General features: G+C 36.9%; 2 protein-coding genes across 5 annotated transcripts in view; one reads left to right on the forward strand and one right to left on the reverse strand.

Moving 5' to 3' along the window:
- The window catches only part of LOC121854279, a 46,152-nt gene extending 35,728 nt beyond the window's left edge, over positions 1-10,424 (forward strand). The window contains exon 3 of one of the 2 annotated variants that reach the window (XR_006086523.1): positions 10,339-10,424. Coding sequence is in view for 1 of the 2 variants with exons in the window: in XM_042348836.1 (XP_042204770.1) it covers positions 8,695-9,035 (341 nt within the window). In the remaining variant the exon portion in view is untranslated. Of the gene's footprint in view, positions 1-8,694; positions 9,079-10,338 lie in introns of those variants that run through there. The other variant, XM_042348836.1, reaches the window with a different exon arrangement.
- LOC121854276 (bromodomain-containing protein 1-like) overlaps positions 1-25,360 on the reverse strand; it is a 93,981-nt gene that overhangs the window by 10,749 nt on the left and 57,872 nt on the right. For 2 of the 3 annotated variants that reach the window (XM_042348832.1, XM_042348831.1), the window contains exons 22-25: positions 20,420-20,571; positions 18,182-18,325; positions 4,626-4,737; positions 2,883-3,112 (exon numbers count right to left, since the gene is read on the reverse strand). In XM_042348832.1, the coding sequence (XP_042204766.1) occupies positions 2,883-3,112; positions 4,626-4,737; positions 18,182-18,325; positions 20,420-20,571 (638 nt within the window). The remainder of the gene's footprint in view (positions 1-2,882; positions 3,113-4,625; positions 4,738-18,181; positions 18,326-20,419; positions 20,572-25,360) is intronic. The other variant, XM_042348833.1, reaches the window with a different exon arrangement.

Consider the following 25,360-nt stretch of genomic DNA (forward strand, 5'->3'; position numbering starts at 1 on the left):
TATTTATCCCACTCAGTGTGAATATTCATAAGGTTCGTTGCAGAAATATTAATGTGTTTGCTTACCGGGTGCTGCCACAGACCCCGCTAGGGTGTTACCATAATATACGGCATATGTACAGTACTACCGTTCTGATATCTGAAAAATTCCGAATTCCGAAACACATCTGGCCCCAAGGGTTTTGGATAAGGGATTGTGGACCTGTAGCATTAAAAAACTTTTTTTTTTTACGGTGGTTTTTGCCAACCCTGCTTTGCCCGTATGTTTTAAATCACTGTAATATACATTGTCTTTAAATTATAGACACTCTCTACTATATAAACACATTAGTCTTCATTTTCCCCAAAAAATTTCATTTGATGTCAAAAATACATACTTGGGGTCATACCATGGATTTTGTTCAGATTTAACAAAAACGTACTACAGGTACTTTACATGCTGATTACGGATATGGGTTAACAATTTAAAAAATCAATTACAGGTGCTCCTCTACTTATGAACGTTCAACTTACAAACTTTCAGAGATACAAACATCATCACTGAGGGGGGTTACCTGCCAGAACAGGTGTTTAATGTGGATGAGACTGGATTATTTTGAAGAAAATTCCAGATAGAACAAACATTACCGAAGAGGAGAAGAGTGAGCCAGGTTTTAAGGCTGTTTTAAAAGGTATAGCTGTACTAAATATCCATAATCTTTTAATTTTTTTAAAATATGTTTGGTATTTACAAGAGTAAAGTTGGACTTACAAACAATTACTTACAAACAAGCCTCAGGAACGTAACGCGTTTGTAAGTAGAGGAGCACCTGTAATAAGTGTTAATTAATGACCTTTGAAATAATTAAACATATTTAGAATATTTAAAGTCAATTATGCTAGGCCCATAACTCTTAAATAACCTTTAGATACATTTTCTAAAAGAATATAGAATATCTTTACAGTGATGTCTCCGTTAACCGGAACAATTGGTGCAGAGCACTTCCGGGAATGAGAGATTTCCGGGTAATGAGACCACTCTCCCAAAGCCGGAAAAAAATCCCTTGACTCCAAAATTTTCTGGGTAACGGAAAAATTTTCTCAGAACTTCCAGAAATTGTGCATTACATCATCTCTCAAAACTAACCCAAAAAAAATCCCTCACCCGCAGAATTTTCCGGGTATTGGAAAATTTTTCTCAGAATTTCCAGAAAGTGCGCCTGATTTTCATCTCTCATAATCGGGTAAAGGTTCCCCATCCCCATATTTTTCTGGAATTTTCCAGGTACAAATACTGGAAAACTTTACTCAGAATTTTCCAGAAAATCTGTCCCCCAGAAAATCATTTCCAAAAAAGGAATTTTCCGGAAAATTCCGGCTTTGGGAAAAATTTTCCGAGAAAATTTCAGTTCCAGCTATCGGGGAGTTCCGATTAAGAGGGATTACGGCTAATGGAGATATTACTTATACACTTCCCCAAATATATCATTTGGCATTAAAAATATGCTCGAGTTAATACCTTGTGTGTCAGCACTAGGGTCATACTATGCTGATGAAGGATCTGGGTCCACAGTTTAAATATTTAAGTAATTAGTGTTAATTAATGACCTTTGAAATAATTAAAGATATTTAGAATATTTAAAAAGTCAATTATGCTGTGTCCTTAAGGTTTAATTCACCTTTATATACATTTTCTTTATAATATAGACTATCTTTACTGTATACACACATTAGTTTTCACTCTCCATAAAAATATATTTTAAAGGCAAAAATAGGCCTCACTTTGCATTTTGGCCCTTGGGTTCAGACGATAGATTTTGTTCATATTGCATACAAAAGTACTACTTAACATGCTGATTAAGGATCTTGCTTCACAATTTAAAAATTCCAGTAATTATTGTTAATTAATGACCTTTGAAATAATTAAAGGTAGTGTACTTTTCTAACACTAATTACTTGCCACCTTTGGGTTTTCAAGGTCACTTTTTGGTGTTTATGCGTTATTCTTGATGTACTTTAATAATTAGACATTAAATTTAAAAAAGTGTGCTCCTGAACAAGTTGATATTTGTAAAATTACTTGTCCAAATGACATCTCAAACATTTTAATTACTTTCCTCACTAATTACACACTATGGTTTTTCAAGGTCACTTTATGGTGTTTATGTGGATGTACTTAAGTAGTAAGACATATTAAAGTTCAATTCTGAGAGAAATGAGTTTTGGGCCTAAAATCCTAAAGGGTAAGGCTTACAGTTGCAGCCATAATCTTGATCTCACCAATTTTGTTCAAAAGCTCAATATTTGTCCTGAACATGCTGATTAAGGTTCTGTTGTCCGAAATTTGAGAGATGGATAGCACTGTTAACATGGTGTGGGAGGGTGAGGACGAATAACTGTTCATGCTTTGTAAACAATGACCAGGAATTTAATATGCTGCTATGACTTATCTGGGCTAGAATGTGGGATATTTTTTCTCAATAAAGTCCATTATTTTATGATAATGCTATAGCAACCTGCCACCAAATGAAGCTAAATAATATGGGCATTATGGTGAAATGGCATAAAGATGTGTTAAAGGGGTCCCACTTTTTTTTTTATGCATAAGGCACAGGAGCACATTGAAATGACTTTTCCACAAATTATTGGCTACCAGTACTTATATATAACACTTTATATTACGAAACAATTGTCAACAACTGTTTAGATAAGCAGGTATGCATCCCCACCCCATATACAGTAGATTAGCTTTTTCCAGGCTGGGTTTGTTCAAATTGGTCCGGTGTATCAAGTGTTTTGAATGATTCCTGGGTACTTTAAGAATTTTCACTCAAAGGAGAAAATATACCATATAAATTTCAGTGAGTGTGGGATTTTTAATTCAAAAAGTAAGTATTTTCTCACCAATGCGGGATACCATGGGTAACCACGGCACTTGGCCCACACCAAATCTAGAGGCTCCAATGGTATTTGGTCCCCAGTATGGCCTGAACCTGGAGAATCGCCTTCAGCACTCGAGTCGCTCCCACTTCCTCCTCCATCCGAGTCTGTCTCTGAGGCAGTGTCATCTTCTGTGTCTGACAAGCTGGAGTTGGATTCAGAATGAGTATCTTCATCTGTTTCTGGGGGAATTTCTGTTTGGGGAAAAATTTAAATAATTATGTAAACAAACCTTAAGGATTACAGCAATTATAAAAAATTGAAAGGAAAGTTTTCAGAAAGTGAAAAGGATTAAAAAGTGATACAACTTTTACTGGCCTAACATCTCTTCTCAAAATGTAATACATTAAGACTTTTGAAATTGAATTATATTCCCTAATTTATTGGTAATAAAACCCTAATTTGTGGCAGGAGGTGTGATGCAAGATGGATATGTGGTGCCTTTTCTACATTACAAGTGATAGTAATATCTCCGTTAGCTGGAATCCCTCAAACCCGGAACTCTCCGATAGCCGGAATAGAAGTTTTCTCGGAAAATCTTTCCCAAAGCCGTAATTTTCCGGAAAATTACGGGTTTGGGAACGATTTTCCGAGGGGCACATTTTCCGGAAAAATACAAGAAAATTTTTCTGATACCTGGAAAATTCCGGGGATGGGGAAGTTTTTTCTGGGTTTGAGAAAAGGAAAGTCAGGTGCATTTTCTGGAACTTTCAAGAAAATATTCCATTACCCAGAAAATTCCGGGAATGAAGGATTTTTTTATGACAGAGAGTCGTCTCGTTACCCAGAAATCTCTCATTCCCGGACGTGCTCTGCACCAATTGTTCTGGCTAACGAGGATATCATGATTAACAATCTTTTTTTTTCTTTTTTTAAGATTTCATTTGTACTAATGACATGCATAATGCTTTACACAGGAAACTTTGTTCATATTTGTTTTCTATACAACATGAAAGAATCTTCTAGATTACAAAACTGTTAAGTTTAATGTTAGTAAAAAATTATTGTTTTATATCACTAATAATAAACAGTGGTATCTTCTATTACTGTACTATAATACCCTACACCTATAGGTAAAAGATGAAGGTACAGTTGCCTCCACATGAATGTACCACACACCCTTGGGAGTATGTGAGGGCATAGGTACGAGATGTGGCAATGCAAGGCCGTAGTCAAGGCCATGAACTACTGGTTCCCAGTAGTTCAGCCCTAGTCATTCAGTCGTGGCTACACAACAATGCTGCATAACATAAACAAAGAAAGCATTAATGTGTGGCCATGCAAACAGGGTAATTTCACTGTTTCATACCTTTTCATTCATCCTTGAATACAGATGCATTGCCACAAATTGTTCCTAAGTCCTCACACACTCTCGGACTGTGGTTCATTCATGTGGAGGCAAATGTACCTTTTGGCATTGAGGTGCAATCAGTTGTTCTCTTAAATCTTCATAAATCTACCACCTTTGATAATGTCAACAAAATAAAAGATTTACATGAATTTTTTAGTTAAAAAAAAAAAAAAGAAAAAGAAAAAAGAAAGAAAGGAGTATTTAAACCCCCCCCCCCAATACTGTTATACAAATATGGAATGCAAGGAACATGAAACTTCTGAAGGCGATGGCTGCCATCCATACAGCTAACTTTCACTGATGATAACCACTGTCTTAAGATTAAATACTCAATTCAGCTCTTGACAGTTTCCTACCTCCTCCTTGTCGGTACGTTTTGAAAGAATCTTTAGCAGGTGGAGTTCCCGTATCAGACAGGTCTAGGATGGAGATGCCATCTGGGAATGACAGGGAGCCAGTTTTTGCATTCTGTAGAAAAAAATAAATAAAAAGTAATATCTTACCAAAGTTTTGAAATTTAATATTTATGCAAATTCAAACATGGGACCTTCACATATATTTTCTCAAGAATATAGACTAATTTTACCATTTAAATGTGTTAGTTTTCACTTCCAAAGATAAGGACATCTGATGTCCCGAGAACGCCTGACCTCACCTCTTATATAGTATATTATACAGATATCCCTCTTGATATGAACGTTTGATGCATGAAAATTCACGTATATGAATTTCCTAAACTGACACCACTATTTCATGTTACGAAAGCTTTCCGTGCTTATAAAAATTTGGGTCCTGGAAAAATTTAAATCACGCACTGAAGTAGGAGTTATGTTATCGTTATTTTTCAACTAATTGTGAATACTGTACATAAACATAACTTTCATCATATTTTTTTTTCATTCAGTTAAATGCACACAGAATCCTACATCTGTATATATATATATATATATATATATATATATATATATATATATATATATATATATATATATATATATATATATATATATATATATATATATATATATATATATATATATATATATATATATATATATCTTATATATATATATATATATATATATATATATATATATATATATATATATATATATATATATATATATATATATATATATATATATATATATATATATATATATATATATATATATATATATATATATATATATATATATATATATATATATATATATATATATCAAAGAAGTCTGTCTGTGTGTCCGCACGAGAATCTCGGAAACTACTTTACCGATCTGTAGTGATGATGGATGGTGTTATATGTAGTGATGATGGATGGTGTTATATGTAGTGATGATGGATGATGTTATATGTAGTGATGATGGATGTTATATGTAGTGATGATGGGTGGTGTTATATGTAGTGATGATGGATGGTGATATATGTAGTGATGATGGATGGTGTTATATGTAGTGATGATGGATGATGTTATATGTAGTGATGATGGGTGGTGTTATATGTAGTGATGATTAGACAATAAAATAATAACAGTTTAATGCTAAAAATATATACTTTGCTGTACCATTGTAGTGAAAAACATGGTGGAACTTACATACACCGTTAATGAACTATTGATGGAAGAAGAAGTTTTGGGGATTGAACAGTGAGACAGTGTGGAGCCTCCCGGAGGGTGGCGTCCTACCATGGCCTAGCGAAAGAGCCGCCCTCAGGGCGGCATTTCTGCTAGTAACATATACAGTATATATCTACTTTTCAGAAAAGTAGATCATAGAAAATGGGAAATTATCACAGGAAACGGGACTTTTTTAACGGAAACAAAGTTTTTATCATAGAAAACGGGAAATATCTACTTTTCAGGAAAGAAGATTACATAATCTTTTGAAAATTAGATTGTCATAGAGAACGGAAATTTTATTATAGAAAACGGGAATTTTTTATCATAGAAAATGGGAACTATCTACTTTCCGGGAAAGTTGGTTATCTACATTCCCGAAAGGTAGATTATCTACTTTTTGGGAAAGTAGATTATTGACTTTTGGGGAAATATTACCTAATTTTCTGAAGTAGATTGTCATAGAAAACAGGAAATTTGTATCACAGAAAATGGGAAATATCTACTTTCTGGGAAAGTTGGTTATCTACTTCCCAAAAAGTAGATTATCTACTTTTCGGGAAAGTAGATTATTGATGTAAGGGCGGTAACGAGCAGGAAGATGATTGCCGTCACTCGCTCGTTTGCTGGCTCGCAACCCCCACTTGGGGGGGTTAGACGGAGGTGAGAAGGTCGCTGCTACCAGTGACACCGGCAGATTCTACCCAGCTGTCAATACAGACACCTCCCCGCTGTTCGTCAAATTCTGGTTGTGATCTCATCATAGGTCCTGGACTCGTGGGCTGTTTCTCCAGGCCTTCACAAATCGACTGTCAATCTCCGGACACCTACCCCGGCTACTACCGCGGCAGCCATGTCATCGCCACTTCTTCCACCATCTGTGCCCTGGCGTTTCTCTAGTGTAGCAAGACCTCGCAGGAAGCTTACTTGACCTCCTCTCCTGAGAGTGGATCACCGCTTTTCAGAACCTTCCCTAGGGCCGCTGCCGTAGGAAATATCTGTTCATTGTTTGATTCCATTAATTGCTGACTCCAATTAATTGTTTGATTCCATTAATTGCTGACTCCCATTAATTGTTTGATTCCATCAATTGTTGACTCCCAGGAAATATTTGACTCCATTAATTGTTTGATTCTATTAATTGTTGGACTTCCATTAACTGTTTGACTGCATTAATTGTTGATTCTCATAATTGTTTGACTCCCGTATTTATTTGATGTTTGTTGAGTGGTGTCAGAGTTTTATGTTATATTTTTATAGTAAAGAGATGTCAATCTCAAACGGTTGTTTGTTATTCCTCGTAAAACCATGGTTCTTGACTTAACTTTTATAAGATCCTGATTAGGCTGGTAAGGGATTTCTATCCCTAAGTTCCAGCCCTTTACAAGTGGCAACCTTGCCAGGATTGTCTCTGACCTTGGTTTCTGAGGGCTAACATTCGTTACTGTGTTTGTTGTAAGTCTCCATGTGCGCGCTGCTTTGCTGTCAGTGGTCTGGAAGTAAGTGTTGTTCGGTGCTTATCCCTTCCTTCTGTTCTGCTAATTTTGTTGCTCTCCCTTGTGCTAGGGAAGTTAATTAGTGTTGGTTGGGATGCACTGTGGATACTGTCAGAGCATTTTGTTGTTATTTCACCTGGTGCGGTTCTTTTCCCTGAGGTGATTTAACTGAGCTGGGTGCGAAACAAGGTTTCCTCCAGTCGGATCAAATCATTTATTGGTTTGATTGAGCCACTAAATAAATACTTTGGGTCTGACAGGTGCTGAGATTGGTCGGTATGTGATCACGCAACAGAATGCCGAGAGAGAGGAATGTCAGAAAGAGAAGAACGTAACAGTGAAAGAGTGTTCGAATTAGCTAAGTTGCAGACAGAAAAGGACCTAGAACTAGCTAGGATTAATGCTTCAAGTAGACCAGAATCCTCTGGCCATATACAAGACAATGTGGTAAAACCCAGCTTGCCTGTGTATCGTGAAGGAGAAGACACCGCCTCCTACCTTGTTAGGTTTGAACGGGTAGCCGAGCTGCTTGGTGTGGACCCAGATAGCTATGCTGTAAGGTTGGGTAGCCTACTGAGTGGTAAACCGGTAGAGATTTACACGTCCCTGTCTGCCGACATCACTAGAGATTACTTTTTGTTGAAGCAAGCTCTCTTGCGAGGATTTAACAAGACTTAATAATAATAATAATAATAAACGGTTTATTAATAGAGTTGCAGCCGGTGGCTGAAAATATACAGGCTTACATTTGATTTAGACATAATAATATAATATGCGTTGGATACATTTACAGGGCTGTACAGTACATAAATCAGGAGTTGTTTATTATTTTAACAATAGGTGGATGATGCTATTCTTATATCTATCGGTGCGGGCTCTTATGGGCTGAATTTTGTTGTAGTGGCGGATTGTGCGAGGTGGGTGGGGGGCTGCCGGTGGCAGGAGGTGGCGATGATGAGGGTGGTGCATTAGTTGGCTGCCAAACCTTTCCAGTGCTTGGTGGTGGAGGTCACTGAGGGATGGCATTTCCAGGGTGGAGAGAGCGTTGATGTAGCCTGACTATTCTGAGCCGAGCATGATTCTGCAGGCTCTTTTCTGTACCTTTTCTAGTCGCCGTTGTTGGGTGGAGTTCTGATGGTTATCGTGTTGATTTCCGCAGAACGAAGATTAGAGCAGGAGAAACGTACCAGCAGTTTTCGATTCACTTGGGTCGTTTGTTTCAACAATGGCTAGAGGCGTCAGAGGTTGAGGACATCTTTGAGTGTCTCTCTAACTTCATGACATTAGATCAGTTTTTGTCTTCTCTACCTCCAGACTTGAGAATTTTCATCAAGGAGCACCAGCCAGCGACGCTTAGAGAAGCTGTACATTTTGCTGACAACTGGGCCTCAGCTCGCAACGCCTACCGTAAGTCTTCCCCTCCTGTAGTGAAGATTGCGAAGCCTCCGTCTTCCGAGGAACCATCCCCAGGAGTACAGAGGAGTAGCTCACCAGCCGTGCGGTGTCACAACTGCGGGGAAGAAGGGCACATTCGTTCTCGCTGTCCCAGGAATCCCCTCACCTTCAAATCTACTGACACTCATCAGCCCAGCTACAAGGTCGGATTCTGTTTGGAAGACAGGAGCTGCCCCGTTATTGTGTCGGCAGAACAATAAATGGGTCAAGGGCATCTACTTTCATCAGGGACACTGGTTGCTCTGCATTATTGTCTGAGGAAGCCCTGCCTGATGCTGACATCTCCAGCTGCTCGAAGGTTAGTGTCGCCGATTATTTAAGTCGTGTTGACCAGTTCCCTGTTGTTAGGTGCTACCTGCGTTGCCCCTACTTCACTGGTTGGTCTAATGTGGTAAGAGCTCCTATAAAATTCGCTAGTGTTCTCATTGGTAATGTTCCTGGTGTCCGTGACCCTAACGACCCGGAACCTTTAAAACTCTCCTCACCACCAGTACCAGTCTCCCCGCCACCAGGACTACCCTCCTTGCCACCTGCTGACAACGACTCGCCACCTGACGACATCTCCTCGCCACCTTTACACGCCACCACGCCTCCAGCAAAGGTCCTAGCTGTGGAGACATGGTCGGCGAAGGTGAAACGACTGCATCCCCTGGTTCTGCCGAATTTGTTGCCACTGACTGTGACGCCCAAGGAGTTCGCCAAGCTTCAAGCCTCGTGTACCACTCTGACACTGGTAAGGGAGAAGGTGACTTCCGGGGAGGAGGATCAGGTTAGAGATGGGTCTGTTTACAAGTTTGTTTCTATTAATGATCTGTTACACAGGTCTTGTGTGTCATCCAAGCGACCAGCCAAAGTAGGTAGGTTTTTACTTGTCCCTGCTGTTTGTCGTAGTAACATTCTCTCTGTAGCTCACAAGAGCCCTCTAGCAAGTCACTGTTCTAGTAGGAAAACTTATAGGAAGGTTGCTGATCAGTTTTAGTGGCCAGGTATAGGAGCGGTTATTAGAGCTTTTTGTAGGAGTTGTGATCAGTGCCAGCGTCATTGCAGAACCATTTTCTTGGGTAGCCATAGATTTTGTTGGACTGTTCTCACCCCCTTCCTCTAAGAAGCCTAAATTACATCAAGCTAATCTGTTAAGGAAATATAATTGCAGGACCCACATTGCTCGTGCCCTTGACGTTCCCAAGCTGGAGTCAGTCGAGGCACTACCCTGCAAGAGTTCCTCTGAAGTTCGGGCGCCAGACTCTGTTGATCTTGGGTGCCAGTTGCTGATAACACCTGACAAGATAGAAGAATCCTCTACGACTGGAAATAGGCCCAAACTTAAACCTGGAAGGAAGTGGATCCCACGTGCAGTTCCTTCATACGGCCTTACGTTTTGGACATCAAGTTACCACCTATTCCTTTATGTGACCCTTCTTTATTTTGCTATGTGATTTTAAGCATTTGTTGTAAGATGATTATGCTTTGTGTACTAATCTTAAGTTTTAATCTACTTTCCAGTAAATTTTGTTGGGGGAGCTGTGTAAGGGCGGTAACGAGCAGGAAGATGGTTGCCGTCGCTCGTTTGCTGGCTCGCTACCCCCACTTGGGGGTTAGACGGAGGTGAGAAGGTCGCTGCTACCAGTGACACCGGCAGATTCTACCCAGCCGTCATTACAGACACCCCTGCTGTTCGCCAAATTCTGGTTGTGATCTCATCATAGATCCTGGACTCGTGGGCTGTTTCTCCAGACTTTCACAAATCGACTGTCGATCTCCGGACACCTACCCCGGCTACTACTGCGGCAGCCATGTCATCGCCACTTCTTCCACCATCTGTGCCCTGGCGTTTCTCCAGTGTAGCAAGACCTCGCAGGAAGCTGACTTGACCTCCCCTCCCCCCTGAGAGTGGATCACCGCTTTTCAGAACCTAACCCAGGGCCACTGCCGTAGGAAATATCTGTTCATTGTTTGATTCTATTGGATGTTTGATTCCATTAATTACTGACTCCCATTGTTTGATTCCACTATTTGCTGACTCCCATTAATTGTTTGATTCCATCAAGTGTTGACTCCCAGGAAATATTTGATTCCATTGTTTGATTCCATTAACTGTTTGACTGCATTAATTGTTGATTCTCATAATTGTTTGACTCCTGTAATTGTTTGTTGAATGGTGTCAGTTTTATGTTATATTTTTATAGTAAAGAGATGTCAATCTCAAACGGTTGTTTGTTATCCCTCAGAAAACCATGGTTCTTGACTTTCCTTTTATAAGATCCTCATTAGGCTGGTAAGGGATTTCTATCCCTAAGTCCCTGGCCTTTACAATGGACTTTTCGGGGAAGTAGATTACCGACTTTTGGGGGTAATATTACCGAATTTTACGAAGTAGTTTATCATAGAAAACGGGAAATTTGTATCACAGAAAATGGGAAATATCTACTTTCTGGGAAAGTTGGTTATCTACTTTCCCGAAAAGTAGATAATCTACTTTTCGAGAAAGTAGATTATCGACTTTTTGGGGAAGTAGATTACCGACTTTTGGGGGAAATATTACCGAATTTTCCGAAGTAGATTATCATAGAAAACGGGAAATTTGCATCACAGAAAATGGGAAATATCTACTTTCTGGGAAAGTTGGTTATCTACTGATCATAGAAAACGGGAAATTTGTATCATAGAAAATGGGAAATATCTACTTTCCGGGAAAGTTGGTTATCTACTTTCCCGAAAAGTAGATTATCTACTTTTCGGGAAAGTAGATTATCGACTTTTTGGGGAAGTAGATTACAGACTTTTGGGGGAAATATTACCGAATTTTCCGAAGTAGATTATCATAGAAAACGGGAAATTTGCATCACAGAAAATGGGAAATATCTACTTTCTGGGAAAGTTGGTTATCTACTTATCATAGAAAACGGGAAATTTGTATCATAGAAAATGGGAAATATCTACTTTCCGGGAAAGTTGGTTATCTACTTTCCCGAAAAGTAGATTATCTACTTTTCGAGAAAGTAGATTATCGACTTTTTGGGGAAGTAGATTACCGATTTTGGGGGAAATATTACCGAATTTTCCAAAGTAGATTATCATAGAAAACGGGAAATTTGCATCACAGAAAATGGGAAATATCTACTTTCTGGGAAAGTTGGTTATCTACTGATCATAGAAAACGGGAAATTTGTATCATAGAAAATGGGAAATATCTACTTTCCGGGAAAGTTGGTTATCTACTTTCCCGAAAAGTAGATTATCTACTTTTCGAGAAAGTAGATTATCGACTTTTTGGGGAAGTAGATTACCGAATTTTGGGGGAAATATTACCGAATTTTCCGAAGTAGATTATCATAGAAAACGGGAAATTTGCATCACAGAAAATGGGAAATATCTACTTTCTGGGAAAGTTGGTTATCTACTGATCATAGAAAACGGGAAATTTGTATCATAGAAAATGGGAAATATCTACTTTCCGGGAAAGTTGGTTATCTACTTTCCCGAAAAGTAGATTATCTACTTTTCGAGAAAGTAGATTATCGACTTTTTGGGGAAGTAGATTACCGACTTTTGGGGGAAATATTACCGAATTTTCCGAAGTAGATTATCATAGAAAACGGGAAATTTGCATCACAGAAAATGGGAAATATCTACTTTCTGGGAAAGTTGGTTATCTACTGATCATAGAAAACGGGAAATTTGTATCATAGAAAATGGGAAATATCTACTTTCCGGGAAAGTTGGTTATCTACTTTCCCGAAAAGTAGATTATCTACTTTTCGAGAAAGTAGATTATCGACTTTTTGGGGAAGTAGATTACCGACTTTTGGGGGAAATATTACCGAATTTTCCGAAGTAGATTATCATAGAAAACGGGAAATTTGCATCACAGAAAATGGGAAATATCTACTTTCTGGGAAAGTTGGTTATCTACTTATCATAGAAAACGGGAAATTTGTATCATAGAAAATGGGAAATATCTACTTTCTGGGAAAGTTGGTTATCTACTTTCCCGAAAAGTAGATTATCTACTTTTCGGGAAAGTAGATTATCGACTTTTTGGGGAAGTAGATTACCGACTTTTGGGGAAATATTACCGAATTTTCCGAAGTAGATTATCATAGAAAACGGGAAATTTGTATCACAGAAAATGGGAAATATCTACTTTCTGGGAAAGTTGGTTATCTACTTATCATAGAAAACGGGAAATTTGTATCATAGAAAATGGGAAATATCTACTTTCCGGGAAAGTTGGTTATCTACTTTCCCGAAAAGTAGATTATCTACTTTTCGAGAAAGTAGATTATCGACTTTTTGGGGAAGTAGATTACCGAATTTTGGGGGAAATATTACCGAATTTTCCGAAGTAGATTATCATAGAAAACGGGAAATTTGCATCACAGAAAATGGGAAATATCTACTTTCTGGGAAAGTTGGTTATCTACTGATCATAGAAAACGGGAAATTTGTATCATAGAAAATGGGAAATATCTACTTTCCGGGAAAGTTGGTTATCTACTTTCCCGAAAAGTAGATTATCTACTTTTCGGGAAAGTAGATTATCGACTTTTTGGGGAGGTAGATTACCGACTTTTGGGGGAAATATTACCGAATTTTCCGAAGTAGATTATCATAGAAAACGGGAAATTTGCATCACAGAAAATGGGAAATATCTACTTTCTGGGAAAGTTGGTTATCTACTTATCATAGAAAACGGGAAATTTGTATCATAGAAAATGGGAAATATCTACTTTCCGGGAAAGTTGGTTATCTACTTTCCCGAAAAGTAGATTATCTACTTTTCGAGAAAGTAGATTATCGACTTTTTGGGGAAGTAGATTACCGAATTTTGGGGGAAATATTACCGAATTTTCCAAAGTAGATTATCATAGAAAACGGGAAATTTGCATCACAGAAAATGGGAAATATCTACTTTCTGGGAAAGTTGGTTATCTACTGATCATAGAAAACGGGAAATTTGTATCATAGAAAATGGGAAATATCTACTTTCCGGGAAAGTTGGTTATCTACTTTCCCGAAAAGTAGATTATCTACTTTTCGAGAAAGTAGATTATCGACTTTTTGGGGAGGTAGATTACCGACTTTTGGGCGAAATATTACCGAATTTTCCGAAGTAGATTATCATAGAAAACGGGAAATTTGCATCACAGAAAATGGGAAATATCTACTTTCTGGGAAAGTTGGTTATCTACTGATCATAGAAAACGGGAAATTTGTATCATAGAAAATGGGAAATATCTACTTTCCGGGAAAGTTGGTTATCTACTTTCCCGAAAAGTAGATTATCTACTTTTCGAGAAAGCAGATTATCGACTTTTTGGGGAAGTAGATTACCGACTTTTGGGGGACATATTACCGAATTTTCCGAAGTAGATTATCATAGAAAACGGGAAATTTGCATCACAGAAAATGGGAAATATCTACTTTCTGGGAAAGTTGGTTATCTACTTTCCCGAAAAGTAGATTATCTACTTTTCGAGAAAGTAGATTACCGACTTTTGGGGAAAATATTACCGAATTTTCCGAAGTAGATTGTCATAGAAAATGGGAAGTTTGCATCACAGAAAATGGGAAATATCTTCTTTCTGGGAAAGTTGGTTATCTACTTATCATAGAAAACGGGATATTTGTATCATAGAAAATGGGAAATATCTACTTTCTGGGAAAGTTGGTTATCTACTTCCCGAAAAGTAGATTATCTACTTTTCGAGAAAGTAGATTATCGACTTTTTGGGGAAGTAGATTACCGACTTTTGGGGGAAATATTACCGAATTTTCCGAAGTAGATTGTCATAGAAAACGGGAAATTTGCATCACAGAAAATGGGAAATATCTACTTTCTGGGAAAGTTGGTTATCTACTGGTCATAGAAAACGGGAAATTTGTATCATAGAAAATGGGAAATATCTACTTTCCGGGAAAGTTGGTTATCTACTTTCCTGAAAAGTAGATTATCTACATTTCGGGAAAGTAGATAACCAACTTTCCCGGAAAGTAGATATTTCACATTTTCTATGATACAAATTTCCTGTTTCCTATTATAATAGAAAACCAACTTTCCCAGCAAGTAGATATTTCCCATTTTCTGTGATACAAATTTCCCTTTTGCTATGATAATCTACCTTGTAAAATTCGGTAATATTTCCCAAAAAGTCGATAATCTACTTTCCCGAAAAGTCGATATTCTACTTTCCCGAAAAGTAGATAATCTACTTTTCGGGAAAGTAGATAACCAACTTTCCCGGAAAGTAGATATTTCCTACTTTCTATAATACAAATTTCCTGTTTTCTATGATAAATAGAAAACTAACTTTCCCAGCAAGTAGATATTTCCCATTTTCTGTGATACAAATTTCACATTTTCTATGATAATCTACTTCGGAAAATTCGGAAATATTTTAAAAAAGAAGTCGATAATCTACTTTGCGGAAAAGTTGATAATCTACTTTCTCAAAATGTAGATAATTTACTTTTTGGGAAAGTAGATAATCTACTTTTCAGGAAAGTAGATAACCAGCTTTCCCAGAAAGTAGATATTTCCCATTTTCTATGATAAAAAAATTCCCATTTTCTATAATAAAATGGCCGTTTTCTATGACTATCTAATTTTTGAAAAATTATGTAATCTACTTAACTGAAAAGTAGATAATTCCTGTTTTCTATGATAAAAACTTTCCGTTTCCATTAAAAAATTTCCCGTTTTCTGTCAGAATTTCCCATTTTCTATAATCTACTTTTCTGAAAAGCAGATATCTATATATATATATGTTACTAGCAGACACGCCAGCTCTTTCGTTAGGCCACGGTAAGATGCCACCCTCTGGGAGGCTCCACATTGTCTCACTGTTCAGTCCCCAAAACTTCTTATTCCATCAATAGTTCATTAACGGTGTATGTAAGTTCCACCATATTTTTCACTACAACAGTGCAGCAAAGTATATTTTTGTTCAATCCAGAATGCGACGCTTTGCTTTTAACCTAGGTCAACATACAGGCAATTAAAACATCTCATAATTACTTAAGTAATATTAGGAGGACACGTCACTACCTGGTATTTAATTGCAATTGAGCAAAGTATATTTTTTTAACATTAAACTGTTATTATTTTATTGTCTAATCATCACTACATATAACACCACCAATCATCACCACATATAACATCATCCATCATCACTACATATAACACCATCCATCATCACTACATATAACACCATCCATCATCACTACATATAACACCACCCATCATCACTACATATAACAACATCCATCATCACTACATACAACATCATCCATCATCACTACATATAACACCATCCATCATCACTACATATAACACCATCCATCATCACTACAGATCGGTAAAGTAGTTTCCGAGATTCTCGTGCGGACACATAGACAGGCTTCTTTGTTTTATATATATAGATAATGTAATGTTGAAGGGATACAACTTTGCTCACTTATACTTATCACAATCTCCCTAAAAAATACTTTAGGATTCGTGTTTATTCAAGACGTCTTCTGGTCATGAGACCCACTAATCCCCCACCCAAGAAAAGGTGACCTGACATACCATTAGCAGGTCACTAATATGAGATCCTCCCCCCACCTGACATTGTGTCAGGTCAGGTCAGTTACACGAGACCCACTAACCACCACAGCTCCATGGGAGTGAAAAATAAGTTTTTACTGTAACACACAGCTTCTTTGATGCCCATATTCTATAGATTTTTCATTTTTAAATATATTTATTTAACCAAACTTTTAGATAAACTATTCTGGGTTATTATAGTAAAGAACTGTATTTACAGACTCCGGTAGTTTAGACTCAAGAAAAACATCACCAGTACCCAGAAACGTTCTGGGGAAGTGGGCTAATGTCCGTCTGTGCAAATTGTCTAGTTTAAACACTTGGAAACTTGTCCCAGTAACCGGAAAAGGTTCTGGGGATAAGGAATTTTTCCGGGTTTGAGAAAGTCGTCTGGTTAGCCAGAAATATCTCATCCTCGGAAGTGCTCTGCACCAATTGTTCCGGCTAATGGGGATATCACTAAATATATACAAATAAATCAGTGTAGGTGCGCATGATCCATTATATGCTGACAACCACATAGGAAACAAGAAAATATAAAAATCAACACCAAAAATTTTGAGAGAAAAATTTATTTTGTAAGATGTCGGGAAATATTCATACTATAGTACACAATTTAGGTTACTAGAAATCTTATACATGAATTGACTGTTAAACTCTGGTAACAAATTCATGCTTTTGGAGGACGCATTTAATATATACCTATTTTTACCCACAATAAGACATACTAAGACAAATTACATATCAGTAAAACTACATTATGCAAAACCTAACATTATAAAAGATCAGAATCACTGAAATATTACACAGCCCCTGAAAATTGGTGGATGAGTATGACAGACTTGGCTACTCTAGCGAACAACTGTCAGCAGAGGCGGGAAATATAACTGTGAACAACTTTATATTTTAGTGTGATTCTGATCTTTTAAAATGTTCGTTTTTGCATAATGTAGTTTTACTGATACGTAATTTGTCTTAGTACAGTATGCCTTATTGTGGGTAAAAATAGGTATATATTAAATGTGTCCTCCGAAAGCATGAATTTGTTACCAGAGTTTAACAGTGAATTCATGTATAAGATTTCTGATAAACTTCCTACGTGCTCCTGTTTGAAATAATGAATGTATGTAGTATCTTTATATAATTTAGGTAAATATATTTCTCGTCAGAAACGGTCATCCCAATGATTACGAATAAACTCATTTAGAAATACATCATTACTTCAGGACGAAATCGGACAGATTTGAAACAGCCAATCAACTGTAACTCTTGAGGAGGTGGCAGGGCATCTTTTCTCAGCTGGGAAAAAACACATTATAGTGCAAGGATGTGTTCAGCTATGGTGCTGCCAATATAACACAAGGCCACAAATACCTATTTGGTTTACCCTTTATTTCACACAACTTTACTTCAACTGAGCTTCCAACCCCCAAATTCAATCTGCTTTCTAGTCATTCAAGCACACTGCTACTTCCTGGATGTCCTGGTCTTCCTCTCTCCCTATTCTCTCAATATTATCTTCTCACCTGAGTCGACCCTGATCTATATTCCCGTACACTTCATTTCCACATAATAGTTGTTCTCTCCTAATTTACCCTACAGCACCAAATTTATAACTGAAAGGTGGTCATGTGGACAGCCTTAGGGAGTTTTTTCTAATGTCATAAATATATTATATACTGTATATATACTGTATATATATATATATATATTGTATATATCGAAATCTCAAAGTTCATTCCAAAGTTGATGACTAACCATTGATGGGCCTTTCTTCTTGCGAATGGATTTAGCATTCTTCTCTGGCGACTGAATCTCTGCATCACTGTTAGTTCCCTGGGTGCCCTCTGATCCACGACGTTGACGAGATATCCGCTTCTGTGGGGAGGAGTTGTCAGGTTTCTGAAAAAAGTTACTGAAGATTACCACGCAATATGCTGACCTTAATACTGAAGTGCAACTTTTCCCCTCTCGAGCATGATAAAAATGCACCAACCATTTCCATCAAATAATAATGTAAGCACAGTGTATAGATATGTAAATACCAAGATATGTGAACACGCCTGACGCCAAGACTCTGTTACCATTCATTGTACCATTTATTCACATGTCTGTATTACTACATATTATTATAGCATGTTTGATATCTATGCTTATGTCTAATGCCTATGTTCACTTACCATGTACCGATGTACTATGTCTGTACCGCGCTAGTCGAGTAACTAGAAGACCTCATTTATTGTCCTAGTAATGTCTAGCAACTCTCCTTGCCTAGCTAGCTAACTTCCCTCAGATCGGCTTCGGCCTGCCTACGACACGGATTCCCTTGTGCTCGCTCCTGCTTCTGTATCGGTCGGCTATCCTGCCAAGTCTTGTACTACTTATTGAATATATCTACTGCTCGTGCCCTGGAGTTTCAAGAACCTTGTCTAGGATTGCATCCCACCACACACAGTACTATACTGTTGAAAATTATATTTAATATACTGTTTAAATAAGTATAACATTCAGGGAAATACTAGAGATTGTCCTGGCTGTCTCTACGCCCTCTTCATGGGCATCTGTATCATTTATCCCAATTACAAATATTTATCATGCCTTATACAGCATGCCCATAAAATTCGCGGGGATTGGGTCCTTAAAATGGCTGCGAATAGCTAAATCCGTGAAAAACATTTGCTTACGTGGGGCTTTACATTTTTACTCATGTGCAAAGAAATATATACCGTGTTCCTTTGTGTTTGCCCTTAGAACAATTATTTCTTTTCCCTGTACTGCATTGGGAAAATCCTCTCACGAATAATCAGAAACAAGACAACAAAATGTAGAAAAATTTGAGTCTACCCTCAAGTCAACTCGGTGCTTTGTTATTAAAGTTAACTTTAATAACAAAGCACGGAGTTGATATTTTTTCTACATTTTGTTGTCTTGTTTCTGATTATCTGTGAGAGGATTTTCCCATTAATATTTATTTGTATGTGTTTTGTGTGTGCAGGTAAAAGAAATCACTGTCTCTAGAACGAATGGCTCCCTGTCCCGGCCGCGAAAATGCCACCAACTTTAAAACTACCCTCAGACATCCTTGGGTACATCCAGGGTGTCATCCACAAATAATCAGGGTCCACGTATTAAAAATCTGCGAATTGTCAGGGCATGCTGTACTCGTGTCATTTGGTATTTAAAATAATCACACACACTCTACTCCCACCTGAGATCCCTCGTCCGAGAATTGTTGTTCGACGCCACAACCGCATCTAGCCCATACGAGCACGTACTGATCGCTATAAGAACAGCCCAATCCCAACCATTGTAAAATTATCAATGACTTGTAATCAATCAGTGTATTCACTCCCACTCAGTCTTACCTTTTTGCAGTCACTATATTGAAATGCCCTTTAGTATGACCTTCTCCCCACCTGGTTATTATATATCATATTTGTTTCACTTATGTTACTTGTATATTATTTGTCAATCAAGAGACCCATTCCCCAATTATGTAACTATATTTTCAGCCTTCTGGCTGCCATGCTCTTTCAATAAACTGTTAATTATTATTATTATTGTTATATATATCATGAGTGTGCAGCGGCACACTTCATTGCTGACTATTCATGATGCCACTGAGCCATCGCCATCTTTAAACAAAATATGAAAAAATTTTCAAGCAGTGTGGCATGAAATATAATTTCAACAATTTCATTATTGGTAATTTGTTTTCATAAATTGAGAATTATGTCTGCAATTTATACACTATGCTTATGCAAAATGACATAAAAAGAGCTTTCATACAAGAAAGGTTATCTGTACAGTATTTGAATATTTCTGTCACTGTTTACTCAAAGTATGTTTGGGGAAGATGGGCATTTTAAGTTTCTTGGTTTCTTGAGACTGAGGCTTTAGTTGGAATGGAGTGGTGTTGATGCAAAGATAATACTGTATGGGTAAATGTAACTTTCTAAACCATACAAAGTACAACTTCATCACTAGGCTACCAACCTTAAACAAGGCTCCAGCCTTTTTTGTGAAAAGAACCGAGGTGCGACGATTAACACCTGATGGAGAGCTAGGTACAGATGGGGGCTCTTCTTCAGGACCATCTTCACTACTCTCCTTGTTGGGAGTTGCAGTATCAACTGATTCACTCTCCACTGTGAATATAAAAAGGTCAGAATAAATAGTATTTTTAGTTACTAATTACTGCTGCATTCATCTTACTATATTGCTGTATTCTAAATGTGTTGCAATTATTTCAAGGGTCATTAATTAATACCAATTACTTAAATTAAAAAATTTCACCTACATTCTTAATCAGTAAGTCAAGAATTCCCTCTATGAAATTTCAGCAAAATCTAAATTTTGACCACATCTGGTAAAACGCAAGGTAATAGGTCAGGCATTTTTAAGCGATAAAGACTTTAATGTTAAAGTCAATCATTATTCATGAGAAAACGTATAACGAAGTGATATAAAAATTACAGGCATAAAGAATGCAAATACCCCATCCCTGACGGGTACAGCACACTGTTTAGTAAGCCTTTGGTGCAAAAGAAGGCAGCTTGGCAGTACTGCACTTGCCTGCCCTCCCTTCCCTAACTACAAAGTTAGGTGCCCACTCACAGTTGGGTGAACTGGGGGTGCCCTAGGCGCAAACCAGCGACTCTTAGGACAGGAGGCGAGAGCTGTATCCACTTAGCTGCTGCACCCCAGAGGATGAAATAGAAGTAAAATATCTTACTTTTATGAAAATTTTGTGCCCCAAAAAGCATTAGACAAGAATAAAACTGTCTTCCTGCCAATTCTCTTAAAATGATACTCTAAAATGAGGGATTGACCTTGAAATTCCAATTTATAACGAAGGCAGGATCAGGCAACTCACACACTGCATTGCCTAGTTGAACCTAAATACCTCGACAATATGCATATACATGTATGGAACCATTTATCTGGCATCCAGAACACTAAAAAAAATTACAATGTTCTGGAACAAATTATATAAAATGAGCGCCAAGTAATTCCCGGACCGAGTAGAGAAATTTATATAAGTTCCACACATGTGAACTATATGTTACGTTATGGTTATTTTTAACTCGTAAACCTGGGTAGATACAGTAATTTCCCCATTAGCCAGAATCCCTGATCCCCAGAACTCTTTAATAGCCAGAATTTATATCATCCTGGACTTTTTCCGGAAAATTTTTGCACTTCCGGGTCTGCAAACGAGTTTCTGAAGTTGAAAATCAGCCATAATTTCCAGAAAAATTCAGTGAAAATTCTGGATAATATCTCTAATTTATTTATTTATATTTTTTCTTCTGGGTCTGGTGACAAATTCTGAGAATGTAATAATATGCAATTTTTGAAGAAATTCCAGGGGTTATGAAAGATTGTATCATGCTCTGCACGACCTCACATGCTGGGTGAGAAGACAGTTTGGGTAACTTGAGCCGTAGACTAGCATGCTGCAATTGGCTAATGTTATATATTGTTTGAAAGTTGTCGACGAAGTTACTCCAAAATCTCTCATCCCTGAACGAGCTCTGCACCAATTATTCCAGCTAAAGGGGAGATGGCTAGTGTATGTGTGAGCTTTTTTTTTTATTCAGTTACATGAACACACAATCCCATAAAAAAAATTGCGAAAAAAACCCAGTGAAATCTCATTTGACATGATTGGTTGAAGTGTGACCATAGTTATAACTAATGCAGAAAGCCATGGATTGTGTGAGTAGCAGTATAGTATTAATTTAATGATCTTTTAATTATTTAAGCCCCTAATTTAACAATTTTAGTTATTGGACAATATAAGTGTGCACTTTAAGTAATACAGATATACAGTAATACCCTAGATACATTCCTGAATAATTGATTACTTTCCAAAACAGCATTATAAGGGGCCATTAAGCGATTGCATATACTAGATAATCTACTTTTCGGGAAAGTAGATAACCAACTTTCCCGGAAAGTAGATATTTCCCATTTTCTATGATAAAAATTTCCCGTTTTCTATTTAAAGTAGATAACCAACTTTCCCGGAAAGTAGATATTTCCCTTTTTCTGTGATACTAATTTCCCGTTTTCAATGAGAATCTACTTCGGAAAATTCGGTAATAATTTCCAAAAAAGTCGATAATCTACTTTCCCGTAAAGTAGATAATCTACGTTACCGAAAAGTAGATAATCTACTTTTTAGGAAAGTAGATAACCAACTTTCCCAGAAAGTAGATATTTCCCATTTTCTGTGATACTAATTTCCCGTTTTCCATGACAATCTACTTCGGAAAATTAGGTAATATTTCCCCAAAAGTCGATAATCTACTTCCCCGAAAATTCAATAATCTTCTTTCCCAAAAAGTAGATTATCTACTTTTTGGGAAAGTAGATATTTCCCATTTTCTGTTAAAAATTTTCCGGTTTCTATGATAAGTAGATAACCAACTTTCCCAGCAAGTAGATATTTCCCATTTTCTGTGATGCAAATTTCCCGTTTTCTATGATAATCTACTTCGGAAAATTTGGTAATATTTTCCAAAAAAATCGATAATCTACTTCCCCGAAAAGTCAATAATCTACTTCCCGAAAAGTAGATAATCTACTTTTTGGGAAAGTAGATAACCAACTTTCCCAGAAAGTAGATATTTCCCATTTTCTATGTTAAAAATTTCCCGTTTTCTATGATAAGTAGATAACCAACTTTCCCAGCAAGTAGATATTTCCCATTATCTGTTATACTTATTTCCCGTTTTCTGTGACAATCTACTTCGGAAAAATAGGTAATATTTCTCCAAAAGTCGATAATCTACTATCACAAAAAGTCGATAATCTACTTTTTAGGAAAGTAGATAACCAACTTTCCCAGAAAGTAAATAATTCCCATTTTCTGTGATACTAATTTACCGTTTTCTATGACAATCTACTTCGGAAAATTAGGTAATATTTCCCCAAAAGTCGATAATCTACTTCCCCGAAAATTCGATGATCTACTTTCCCAAAAAGTAGATAATCTCCATTTCGGGAAAGTAGATATTTCCCATTTTCTGTGATACTAATTTCCCGTTTTCTATGACAATCTACTTCGAAAAATTAGGTAATATTTCCCCAAAAGTCGGTAATCTACTTCCCCGAAAAGTCGATAATCTACTTTCCCGAAAAGTAGATAATCTACTTTTTGGGAAAGTAGATAACCAACTTTCCAAGAAAGTAGATATTTCCCATTTTCTATGATACAAATTTCCCGTTTTCTATGATAAGTAGATAACCAACTTTTCCATTAACTAGATATTTCCCATTTTCTGTGATGCAAATTTCCCGTTTTCTATGATAATCTACTTCGAAAAATTAGGTAATATTTCCCCAAAAGTCGGTAATCTACTTCCCCGAAAAGTAGATAACCAACTTTCCCAGAAAGTAGATATTTCCCATTTTCTATGATACAAATTTCCCGTTTTCTATGATAAGTAGATAACCAACTTTCCCAGAAAGTAGATATTTCCCATTTTCTGTGATGCAAATTTCCCGTTTTCTATGATAATCTACTTTGGTAAATTCGGTAATATTTCCCCCAAAAGTCGGTAATCTACTTCCCCAAAAAGTCGATAATCTACTTTCCCGAAATGTAGATAATCTACTTTTCGGGAAAGTAGATAACCAACTTTCCCAGAAAGTAGATATTTCCCATTTTCTATGATACAAATTTCCCGTTTTCTATAAGTAGATAACCAACTTTTCCAGAAAGTAGATATTTCCCATTTTCTGTGATGCAAATTTCCCGTTTTCTATGATAATCTACTTCGAAAAATTAGGTAATATTTCCCCAAAAGTCGGTAATCTACTTCCCCGAAAAGTAGATAACCAACTTTCCCAGAAAGTAGATATTTCCCATTTTCTATGATACAAATTTCCCGTTTTCTATGATAAGTAGATAACCAACTTTTCCATTAACTAGATATTTCCCATTTTCTGTGATGCAAATTTCCCGTTTTCTATGATAATCTACTTTGGAAAATTCGGTAATATTTCCCCCAAAAGTCGGTAATCTACTTCCCCAAAAAGTCGATAATCTACTTTCCCGAAATGTAGATAATCTACTTTTCGGGAAAGTAGATGACCAACTTTCCCGGAAAGTAGATATTTCCCATTTTCTATGATACAAATTTCCCGTTTTCTATGATAAGTAGATAACCAACTTTCCCAGAAAGTAGATATTTCCCATTTTCTGTGATGCAAATTTCCCGTTTTCTATGATAATCTACTTCGGAAAATTCGGTAATATTTCCCCCAAAAGTCGGTAATCTACTTCCCCGAAAAGTCGATAATCTACTTTCCCAGAAAGTAGATATTTCCCATTTTCTATGTTACAAATTTCCCGTTTTCTATGATAAGTAGATAACCAACTTTCCCAGAAAGTAGATATTTCCCATTTTCTGTGATGCAAATTTCCCGTTTTCTATGATAATCTACTTTGGAAAATTCGGTAATATTTCCCCCAAAAGTCAGTAATCTACTTCCCCAAAAAGTCGATAATCTACTTTCCCGAAATGTAGATAATCTACTTTTCGGGAAAGTAGATAACCAACTTTCCCGGAAAGTAGATATTTCCCATTTTCTATGATACAAATTTCCCGTTTTCTATGATAAGTAGATAACCAACTTTCCCAGAAAGTAGATATTTCCCATTTTCTATGTTACAAAGTTCCCGTTTTCTATGATAAGTAGATAACCAACTTTCCCAGGAAGTAGATATTTCCCATTTTCTGTGATGCAAATTTCCCGTTTTCTATGATAATCTACTTCGGAAAATTCGGTAATATTTCCCCCAAAAGTCGGTAATCTACTTCCCCAAAAAGTCGATAATCTACTTTCCCGAAATGTAGATAATCTACTTTTCGGGAAAGTAGATAACCAACTTTCCCGGAAAGTAGATATTTCCCATTTTCTATG

This window comes from Homarus americanus, unplaced genomic scaffold (assembly GCF_018991925.1).
Source record: "Homarus americanus isolate GMGI-L3 unplaced genomic scaffold, GMGI_Hamer_2.0 scaffold54443, whole genome shotgun sequence".
NCBI classification, from domain to species: Eukaryota; Metazoa; Arthropoda; class Malacostraca; order Decapoda; family Nephropidae; genus Homarus; species Homarus americanus.